Here is an 11388-nt window from a genome sequence, read left to right on the forward strand (position 1 = left end):
ATATATATATATGTCATCTCTAAGATATATTTAAATAATATAAAAAAAGGAAAAAAGCGAAAGAGCCAACGTGTGGGTGGCAGGCTTTTGGATCCCTTTGGTTGGCCGGCACGTCTCATGCTAAAAATATGCAGTTCTTTGTCTCTCTCCCCAACCTAACTTCTTTTGTATTTAATCTCATGCAAAAATTAGTTTTGTCACCTTCCCATGCATGCATGGCAATTCGAATTTTGAATTCAGCCATGAAATATATATATATATATATATATGTGTGTGTGTGTGTGTGTGTGTGGAGGAGTTTCACTTCGATCAACTTCCAAATTTTTAATCAATTGCCGGCCAGAATTACATTGATCTCTTCATCTGTTTGTCCTCAAGGTATCACATTATTCTCAAACTTTCTCCATTAAAATACACCTCATTTGTTTTCTTTCAGCTCAAATACATATAGAGCACAACAGCTTTGGAAATTGACCAAGGAATTAAATATGGCAATTTCCCTAAGAAACCCATTTACTGGGTTCCTTATGTTCATGTGGTTTTGCGTTCCTTGTTTAGCTGAATCCCCCACACACCAACTCACTTGTTGTTTGACTCTTCATGACATCAACTTCACTGCATTCCCTGCCACGGAAAATGACTCTGCCGCTAATAATTACTATAAGTTGCTCAATTTTTCCATTCAAAATCTTCGTTTTGTTGATCCCACAGTTCCTAAGCCAATTGCCATCATACTTCCCGAGAGCCTTGAGCAGCTAATAAACTCTATATTTTGCTCTAGACAACGGTCGTTGGAAATTAGAGTAAGGAGTGGAGGACACAGCTATGAAGGCACATCGTCCGTTGCCGAGGATGGAGCTCGGTTTGTGATCATCGACATGATGAATTTGAACCGGGTTTCGGTGGATTTGGAAACTGAAACGGCGTGGGTGGAAGGAGGTGCAACGCTGGGTGAGACGTACCATGCAATTGCTAAAGCAAGCCTTGTTCATGGGTTCTCAGCCGGGTCATGCCCAACTGTGGGGGTTGGTGGCCATATTGCCGGTGGTGGGTTCGGGCTAATGTCAAGAAAGTATGGGCTCGCGGCGGATAATGTGGTGGACGCACTTCTTGTCGATGCGGAGGGACGGTTGTTAGACCGAGAAGGCATGGGAGATGATGTGTTTTGGGCTATTAGAGGAGGTGGTGGGGGTGTTTGGGGAGTTGTCTATTCTTGGAAAATCCAACTCTTGAAAGTGCCACAAATTGTAACTGCCTTTGTTGTGTCTAGACCAGGCGAAAAAAGGCATGTAGCAAAGCTAGTAGATAAGTGGCAAAACGTTTCACCTTACTTGGAAGACGACTTCTACATTTCATGTTTTGTTGGTGCTGGATTGCCAGAAGCCAAGAATGCCACAAGCCCTAGTGGAATATCAGCCACATTTAAAGGGTTTTATCTAGGCCCAAGAAGCACTGCCATGTCTATCCTAAATCAAGCTTTCCCTGACTTGGGTATTACACAAGATGATTGTACCGAAATGAGTTGGATCGAGTCCGTTGTGTTCTTCTCCGGCCTAAGTAAGGGCAGCTTAGTCTCTGACTTGAGAAATCGGTATTTGCAAGAAAAAGGGTATTTCAAAGCCAAATCTGACTACGTCAGAACCCCGATTTCTCAAGCCGGAATAGAAGCTGCGATAGAAATACTTGAGGAGGAACCCAAAGGGTACGTCATCTTAGACCCGTATGGTGGGATTATGCACCATGTGAGCAGCGAGTCCATTGCTTTTCCTCACAGAAAAGGCAATCTCTTTACAATTCAGTACCTGGTGGAGTGGAAAGAAGAAGACAATTACAAAAAAGATGACTACATAGATTGGATAAGAAGATTATACAATTCAATGACACAATTTGTGTCATGGGATCCAAGGGCTGCTTATATCAATTACGTTGACCTTGACCTCGGAACAATGCGTTTTGTTGACCCTAGTGTTACAACTAAGGATGCTGTGGAGATTGCCAGGGATTGGGGTGAGAAGTACTTCTTGAATAACTACAACAGACTGGTCAAAGCAAAAACACTTATTGATCCAAGCAATGTTTTCAGAAACCAACAAGGGATCCCTCCAATGTCTTTGGCGGGTCTCAGTTCAGTTCTGCATGCTGAGATTTGATTTAATGAGATCATGTCAGGGGAAATGAAAATGTCCATCAAATTTTTACCAAAAAAAAAAAAAAATGTTCATCAAATTCATCCCGAATTTTCTTTCTTTTTTTTTTCTTCGTAAATTAATTGTATTAAAATTGTCATTAAAGGGTACATGTACAATTATAAGGGCTCTCTTCTTTCAAATTCTCTAATTTTTTTCATTTTTAAATATTATTTTGCATCATAACACGACCAAATTGCCCTAAAAAAGGGATTCATCTGCCCTACACGTGACACTTTTTGATGGAACAATAGATGAAGTTCTCAAACTTTTTTATTTATACCGAAACGAAACCTCTAGGACAAGAAAGCTCGAAGAGGTCAAAAAAGAAGAGAAATACAACAGAGCAGACAATGGCGATTCTATATAATTCATAATCCAAATTGACTGAAAAAAAAAAAATACAGTAATGGGGTACTTGATTTGACAAAATGACAGTTATCTAAGACAAACAAGATGAGGTATGTGGATGAAAATTGCACTAGACACCAGGAAAAGTTATAAAGAAAATTCCAAAAGCAAGAAAACCAAAAGATTCATGTACAGTATTATAGAGACATCATAAAAATTGGACAAGAACACCTTTCAAATAAAACGAAACAAATGTCAAATTTATATTTAAAGTTCAGATGATGAGATGAGTGATATTAATATTGTAAAGAGACAAAGAGAACAAAAGAATAAAAAAATACTGAAAAACTGAACACACGCTAAATCACAATCTTCTTCAATTTCAACAATAATAATCAATTTCCTGATAGTTTTTCTTTTCCGATTCATGGTCCTGCAAGTCAAGGAGAGAAGGATACGCAAGAGAGAAGCTTGTGTCTTTCCCCTTTCTTCTTGAGAATCTCAAAAATATTTCCATGTTTATATAGTTTGTTGGTCGATATGCAATTAGTCTAATTGTGGTTCTACCAAAAGGTACATGGGTTCATAATATGGGTAATGCTAGGGAAATCCAATGACTGGGACCTGCAATGAGAATCTGACAAACTCAATGACTGGTGCATGTTATTTGTGTGCTTAATTATAGTCTAGCTTGGCATGGCATGGATATCAAAGCTTGCATAGGCATCTCGTAGCCATACTTGAAGAGCCTTTGCGTATTTTGGCTAGGCTTGTTTTCCAGTAAAGCAATGCATTGGGTCTAAAATCTGCTTGGGCCTTCCTTGAATTTTTTGGGCCTCAACATAATTTACCTACATTTCACAAAATTTGCAACTCAACTTTGGCTAAGGACTTACCTAAACTATAGGTAAACTATTTACCAGAAAATAAATAAGGTTTTAAGCTCAATTAGGTAATTTGTTGAGTTGGATCCTAGTCATTGGGTTTTACTTAGAAAAATAAGGTTTTAGTTGTAGAAAAATAAATGGATGGGTTGCAAAGCAAGAAGTTTGAAGGGGGATAGCCAAAATTACTAATTCATTTACAGAGTTGTTCAGGCAAATGAGTAAGGGAGCTTTTTATTACTACTTCCTCTCCCTGATTTCTTAGGCGACGAATCACATATTGAAGAGTTCTTTACATCACCATGAGAAGCAAAGTCCATGAAAAAGGTCTTCCTTTTTTCCATTTGTTCTTTCAATTTTCCCATTATACTTTTTTTTTTCTTTTCGAATTAGTGTGTTTGAATTCCAAGTTTTTTTTTTATTTTTTTTTAATTTTTTTTATGTGTATGGAGGAATGATTTGAAGAGGAAAAGTGCTGAAATAAGTTATTTTCATCAAACACCTCTGATTTTCTCTTTTCATCTATTATACTTCATGTGTTTGCCCCTTTCTATGCTATTTGTCTAAGGTCTAATCCCCCTAATTATTCAATAATAATAATAAAATCCCCTAATTATAGTTTTTAATGTTCTCAAATATTCTGCACTTTATTGCATTCACTTTGACTATATGGTAGACCTTAAAATTGGACTTTCAACATTGAGGTTGATGCTTGGGGTTTTCGTTTTTATTTCCCCCTCCCTCCAGGACTAACATCTTACTTTTGATCTCATGCAGAATGTTTGCCGCCGTAGTCTCATTAACCATTTTCATGAGCCTTATAATTATATGCAAACAAGATCGGTACAACATCTATCAACTGGAGAGAGAGAGAGAGAGAGAGAGAGAGAGAGAGAGAGAGAGAGAGAGAGAGAGAGAGAGAGAGAGAGAGAACTGAATGATATCGTATGATTGGATGATGAATGACTCGTGCATGCACTATCTCATGGCATAATAATCATGTGGATAGTGGATGCCAGTTATTCTGAATGAAATAAAAACATAAGAACCACAAACGGTGTTCTCTGTTTATTTTCTCTGACATATCATTGTTCACAACCATGCTTAAGGGTATTAGGAAAATAAAATAAATCATCTAGCAAAACAATCTTTGTTGACGCTAGGCATACACCGAGCCCATTCGCCCAATAAAAGCACAACATGTGGGCTTCGTATTAAGGACGGACCCAAGGACAGGCTAACTTGGGCTATAGCCCAAGTAGCTTTTATTATTTTTTAGCCCAAAGTCACATGTAGCCCACCCTACAACTTACCCCACTTCACGCATCAGCCCTTCAACATGTTCAATTTTCTTGGTGGGTCATATTTTATTGGTGGAATGTTAGCAAAAAATTTATTTTATTGCTGGAATCTTACAATTTTCTTTCCTCAATTTGTTGTTACTGAAATTTGGTGATTTTTTAAAGGTTCATGAAGTATAAATTAGGAATTTTCAATTCAATGTTATGAATTATCAATTAGGGATTTGTAATTACGTTTTTGTCTTCTTATTAGGTTTCGTATATAAGGTAAATTTAGCCCACACTATTTTGAAATCCTGAGTCCGTCCCTGCCTCGTACGACGCATTGAAATAAACTATCATTCATCGGGCTCGGCCTTTGAGATGTCATAGGAAGATCGAGAGGATATAAACCAGCCACGTCGATGACAAGACCCCCTCTGACCGCCGACCCGCCGCACCTCATGAAGCGTGCACACATCCCTTCGAAAGCCAGGTGTAAACCGTTCGGGTCTCCACCCCACCAGATGGGACTGCCGCTGTATGCAACAGGCTGTTCTACCCATGCCCGCCCCCTAGTTAAAATGTAAGAGGGTCTTCATGAGCGGATGACGTGGACAAACCTTGACCACCCATCCTCTAACATTTGATGTGACACAAACGACTCGACTCCAAACCGAAGTGATCGGCTTGTAATTTAATTCATTTTTTGTTCTCCCTATTAATAGAGTAGGAGTTCTTGTAAAAAAGACATATGACTTTGGAGACCTGCTAGAGAAAAGGAATAAGAAGAAAAACCTTTTCATTTTGTCATATTCAGTCCATTTTCTCCACACACAAAAAACCATTTTTCTTTGGAGACTCTTTGATATAATCGCATTATCTTCATGTTAACCATTTGAATATCTGTAAACAATCTTCTTTCAAAAGCAATAAGCAGCGAAGTTCAAGTGCATGAAAGCAGACAATGTTTACACCTTAGACATAGATGATTGAGCCAATTACTGCAGCAATTGGCAGCATTCAGCACACAAACTCAAATAAACAGAATCTCAAACAGGCCAAAACATATGAATAACAAACTTACCACACTTTGAGGAACTCTTGGCAAGGAGACGTTTCTTGTCGGAGGACCACTAAGATATGATCATTCTCTATATTCACACAGACATACACAAAAACTCGTACAACAACAATTTTAGTATGTGACAAAATTTTTAGCGTAGTGCATGAGTTTACGCGTGTCTATATAGAATCCAACATATATATAACTATTCCTTTGTCAATAAATCTGAATTATCAATATGAACTACTAGGAACTTCTGACATGAATACTATATAAGCATGCATCAAAACATCAAAACGTTAAAACCACACTATAAACTGACATAATACACATCAGGACACAATTCTATAGATAATGTCACACAACAAAAGCACGAAACATGATACCTCGAAGGAAGTGGCGTTGCCCCTATCGCTCACGACGAATCACTTGTTCATGTTTGTGGCTGGGCAGAGTGCAGGCACTATTACAAAAAATCGAAATAGACGATGAGAATCCACCGTCGTCTAGAAGGTTATTAAACCGTCGTGAAATCAACCGCCATCCTTTGATACATAAAACAACAACGGCAAATAACTGACGTCATTAAGACATACAGCGTCATCTCAAAAGACAAACTGACGTCTATTTACTATAAAAACAGCAAAAAAGGAAAACTTAGATAACCTTAGATGACGCTTTTAGAAAAATAGAGACATCTAAAGGGAATTACATGTCAAGAACTCCATACGTACCGACATAACAAATTTTAACCACGACTCCATTTGAAAACATACCCTCATTTATAACGTCGACACCAATGTTGTTAAGATATACTACGTCAACTAAAAATAAAAACCAACATCTAATTTCTATAAAAAAAAGCAAAAAAAAGAAAAACTTTGACAACCTTAGACGACGCTTCCAGAAAAGAACAGACGTCTAAAGCATATTACATGTCAAGAATTAACCACGACACAAGTGTAAAATGACCGTCACTTATAATATCTTCCACGTTGCTTCCCAGGAATACACCGCCTTGTTAACAATATTCCACGTCGCAAATTTTAACAACCGACGTTTTTAAGTCGTATTATCGTCCTAATATGTTAAAAGAATGAAGTTCTTACCACTATAAGACAACAGTGTACTGCAGGAACCGACATCTAATTGATATAAAAAAAAAAAGTGAAAATGACAACTTGGACAACCTTAGATGACGCTTTTTAAAAATCATTGACGTCTGAAGTGGTTAACATGTCACAATTTTTCCTCCACTATTGTAACATTCTGTAACCACAATCCGAATATTACGACACAGTTGTTCAAAAAACTTTTCACGACGTACAGTGGAAGTAAACTGCCGTGGATAAATGTTTGAATGACGGTTATTAGAAACTAATCGTTGTGGTTAATTTGTCCACTACATCTGTAGTGTTCAACTGTCCGTCGTTGTTATTTTACTTACCACGTTAGAAAGGGTATAGAAATGGACGTGGTTGGCGTTTTACACGGCATTTTTAACACCGTCATTGACGTGTGTATTCTCTGAGACATCGATAGTTGTCGTTTTACCAATGTTCAAAAGAGCTCTCACGATAGGTAATAGAACTGAGTGGCCTTTATTGTATGCTTTAGACGACAATAAGTATATATCGGTAGTAGTAGTGTTGTCATAAAATTCGTAAGTTAGAGCATTGTGCCGTCGTGTTATTTGAAAATCTCTGACGTGAATTTTTGAAAGTAACGGCTTTTCATGACCGTCATTGTTGGTAGTATCTATCAGTCGTCGTGTAATATGAATTTTAATTAATTGATGTGTTTTATATTTCAAATGACGGTTTTTATTTATGTACGGTCATTTGCATAGTTCATTCCACGTCATTTGTTAAAATACGACGTTGGTTATGATCTAGACGTCTGTTTTTGCAATTTGTTAAGTGGACTATCATATTTTACATCTTAAACCCAATATGGGGTACATCTTGCACTTGAGTCCAAGGCTCTGAGAATAAGCATGGGGACTTGTGAATCTTTTAGGTTTTCTTTTATACAGATAAAGTTTAACCAAGGAGATATTGCAAGGACAAGTAATTTATGAAACTTTTATATTTTATGAGTTCTTTTAACTTTGTCTTAATAATAAGGTATTATTTGCTTAAAGTATATTTCTTGTAGGAGCATGTCAATTATAAAGAAAACATAGGTACTCAAACAAACAGTGACAATTGGTGTCAAAGAGAGACAAAACATGACGACAAAAAAAAAAACAGATATAATGAAAAATTGAGAAAAAGCGAGAGAAGGAAAAAATAAAAAAGAAGAGAGAGATTAAAACAATTGTGAAAGAAAAGTATGAAAAAAGGAAAAAGAAGAGGGAAAGAATGAAACAATTGTGTCCAGATTTGGTTTCAACGAGAGAAAATATGAAAGAATAATAAAGTTGCAGTACCATTGGATTGATCTGACGATACTCAAACCTTTGTTTGAACAAACTCCTCACAATTCACAAACCTTTGGTTGTATTTTTGTTTTAGTTTTAGTTTCTTTGTTTGATACATTAGCAAAGAAGCTCTCAATCATTTTGAAAAATATCAACCCGCTCTGTAGAAACTGTTAGCATATGGACGGTCGCTTTTGGGTCCAAGATAGGGCATGTGCATTACACATGTCGAGGGGTCTTATCAATACCCAACTGTTTTTCTTTGCACATGGATGAGATAAGAGGCCATCAACAACCAGTCCCCACATTTTCCTGACATAATTACCATTTTAGCCTTGGACAATTGCAATTATGTGGCAACAAAAAAAAAAAAGAAAAGAGATAGGTAGGTAGGTGACAAATTGATATAAGGAATGGAAACGAAAACCTCATATTATCTCAGAGAAGACAGGGTATAGTTTTTCATCTTCATTTTTTAAAATTTTAAATTTATAAATATTAAAAATAAAAAAAATAAAAAAAAAAGGAAGAAAGGATACTTTAGAGTTTTCACAAATTTCACTAAACCCTGAAGTTGTTGCTCTTTATCATGGCGCAGATAAGATGACGTGAGCCATGTCATGTGCCTTCTTGTTAAAACGGCAAACATTGTCGCAACCTCACAAGAACGCAGAAGAGAATTCTTTCGAAATTTGCATTATGTCCTGAAAACCAATATACTGCAAATAGCTACTGCCCCACTGCAACTGCTTATAAATACCACCACCTTCCTTCATAACTCCTCACAACTCTCTTTCTCTCTCCCTCATCATCATCTCAACCTGCGCTTTTGAACTTCATCTTTTTTTTAAATCTCCAATCCAAATTTCAAGGAAAAGAAAATGGCTTTTAAGTTGAGCATTTTCATGCTCTGTGTAGCAGCTTTGATGCTTGTGTTACTAGAAGCAAACCAGGTAACCCTAGCACCACTGCAGCTCTCTCTCTCTCTCTCTCTCTCTCTCTCTCTCACTACTATAATGTGTTTTCCATTGAATTTTGCAGGCCTCTACTGTGGAAACATCAGCATTGCAACAACAGGAGAATTACCAACCAGTGAGACCATTTTTATATATAAATATAATTTTTCTTTGTCATCAGTTCAGAATAAGTTGAAGCTTAATTTCTATGGTTAATTAAAAAAATTTAATTATTCTTCGTAATTTTGCAGTATGGTACTACCCAAGGCAGCCTTCGTCCTCAAGGTGGGTTATACATTTATTTAACTCTTATCTTCTAATTTTGGAAAAAGAGGAGCTATTACAATTTACAAGGCCAAAATAGTCTATACAAAATATATTCAACCATAAGTAATTAAGAAGGTATACCGTGGGCTTAAATTGGCCATGGGAATAAAATGTTTAAAATGTTACCTGTTTTTTTCTCTGTCTTTTACTATTTATCTGACAACCCAGCTACCATGGTGGCCCACAAAATTAAAAGAAGAAGAGCAATCTTAGGAAAAAAATGGCGATTCAGGGCAGGTTTGGGAGAATAGGGACGGGGGATGGTTTTGTCATACTCAGTCTTAAATCGGTCCATTGCCGTCACTATTGATGGTTTTTTTTTCTTTCCTTAAAATACTTTATTATTTTTATCACTATATTAATATATACCTATAAAATATGTTCATAACTTAACTAGAAATGTATAATGTCAAAACAGTAAAATAAACATTCAATCTAAGCATGCTTTTGAGTTCAGATCTTATTAAGAAATGACAATCTGATTTTCCAAATGATGTTTTTGTTTCCGTTGAGCTTTGAAGGCTTTAATGCGACTAATTAACCTTAAACTTATGTGTTTAGAGTGCGGACCGCGGTGCACTACTCGGTGCTCGGCCACAGCATACAAGAAGCCTTGTCTGTTTTTCTGCCAAAAGTGTTGTGCAAAGTGCTTGTGTGTGCCTCCTGGAACATATGGAAACAAGCAAGTTTGCCCTTGCTACAACAACTGGAAGACCAAGAGAGGAGGACCAAAATGCCCCTAATTAAAATGATACCTACTCCAATTTCTGCATTATATTGATAATAGTTATAGCCAAGTTTTCTTAATATGTAATCACCTTCGAAACCAATGATCAAAAGGTCAAGGTTTGGGGGTTCAACTTATGTAGCTATGCTATAATTTTAGTATCTTATATTTGGATAATGCAATCAAGGAATAACAATAAATGCAGACGTGGATTAGATCATTTGGTCAGTGCAATGAGCGTTCCTCTCGAGTTTAAGCCCCATTACCTATAGATTATGTTAATTTAAAATAATTCAGAGTATTACTTTCAATTAGAAAAAGGGATTATGAATAGATAAGCTAACCTATTGTAGACGCATCCAGACTGAAAGCAATTATTTCAATCTATTGTACACACACAGGGACACAACAACCAACCACGTTACACTAAACTTTCTCTATCTTGAGGTGGCCATGATAATATAAAACTTTTCTCGGCTGCCCTCTCAATATTCTTCTCTTTTTTTTTACACAAACGATATATTGTTTCCATATGTTCGAGGGACACTGTTTCCCTCCTTACTTAGAAAGAGGCATTCCTACTTCTTACAAATCAAAGTTTGACACATATACAAAAATATTTTATCAAAAACACAAAAAGAAGAATCTTAACTAACATGTCAAACTATGATTAGCAAGAAAGTAGGAGTCCCTAGTTTCAGAAAAGGAGGCAAGTATTTTCCATGTTGGAGAGGCACACACAAGCACTTGGCACAACACTACTATTAGCAGAAAAACAAACAAGATGACAAGTGTGAGGTCAGACTTCTTCCCCAGTGAACAAAATGACAAGTTGTTTGTGATGGCTTCATGCCAAGATGAGCTCGAGGGGAAGTTACCAAAATCCAGAAAGCTCTAGGCACGAGTGGGAGGTTAGGGGTGGGTTTTTGTTTTTGTCTAGCAAGTGACATTTTGATAGAAAATTGGATGAAATTTTAAAACATTGATGGTAAGGTTGAAATTCATTATTTATAAAGAGTCTGAGTGCTAAATTAATTATATTTAAAAAAAGGAATATGTTAGGCGTATTATATTTATATATAGCTTTGTGTATCATCTCTTTAATAGAGGTGCACCCTATTGTATTCGTGGGCTCTGCCTCTATATAAAATGTAATACACAATGTGGTATATAAATGTAGTAAGTCTAA

The 11388-nt window shown here is 36.5% G+C and overlaps 2 protein-coding genes across 2 annotated transcripts; both read left to right on the top strand.

The window, feature by feature from the left end:
• LOC18779668 (reticuline oxidase) lies at positions 327-2337 on the top strand. The gene has a single exon (XM_007213416.2). It carries the CDS (start codon positions 489-491, stop codon positions 2148-2150), a length of 1662 nt encoding a protein of 553 aa, XP_007213478.2. The 5' UTR covers positions 327-488; the 3' UTR covers positions 2151-2337.
• Positions 8837-10432, top strand: LOC18780226 (protein GAST1). The gene is made up of 4 exons (XM_020561312.1): positions 8837-9142; positions 9231-9281; positions 9397-9430; positions 10034-10432. The coding sequence occupies exons 1-4, from the start codon at positions 9071-9073 to the stop codon at positions 10213-10215; spliced, it is 339 nt and encodes a 112-aa protein (XP_020416901.1). The 5' UTR covers positions 8837-9070; the 3' UTR covers positions 10216-10432.

The sequence above is a fragment of the Prunus persica genome, chromosome G4, assembly GCF_000346465.2.
Source record: "Prunus persica cultivar Lovell chromosome G4, Prunus_persica_NCBIv2, whole genome shotgun sequence".
Classification (NCBI taxonomy): domain Eukaryota; kingdom Viridiplantae; phylum Streptophyta; class Magnoliopsida; order Rosales; family Rosaceae; genus Prunus; species Prunus persica.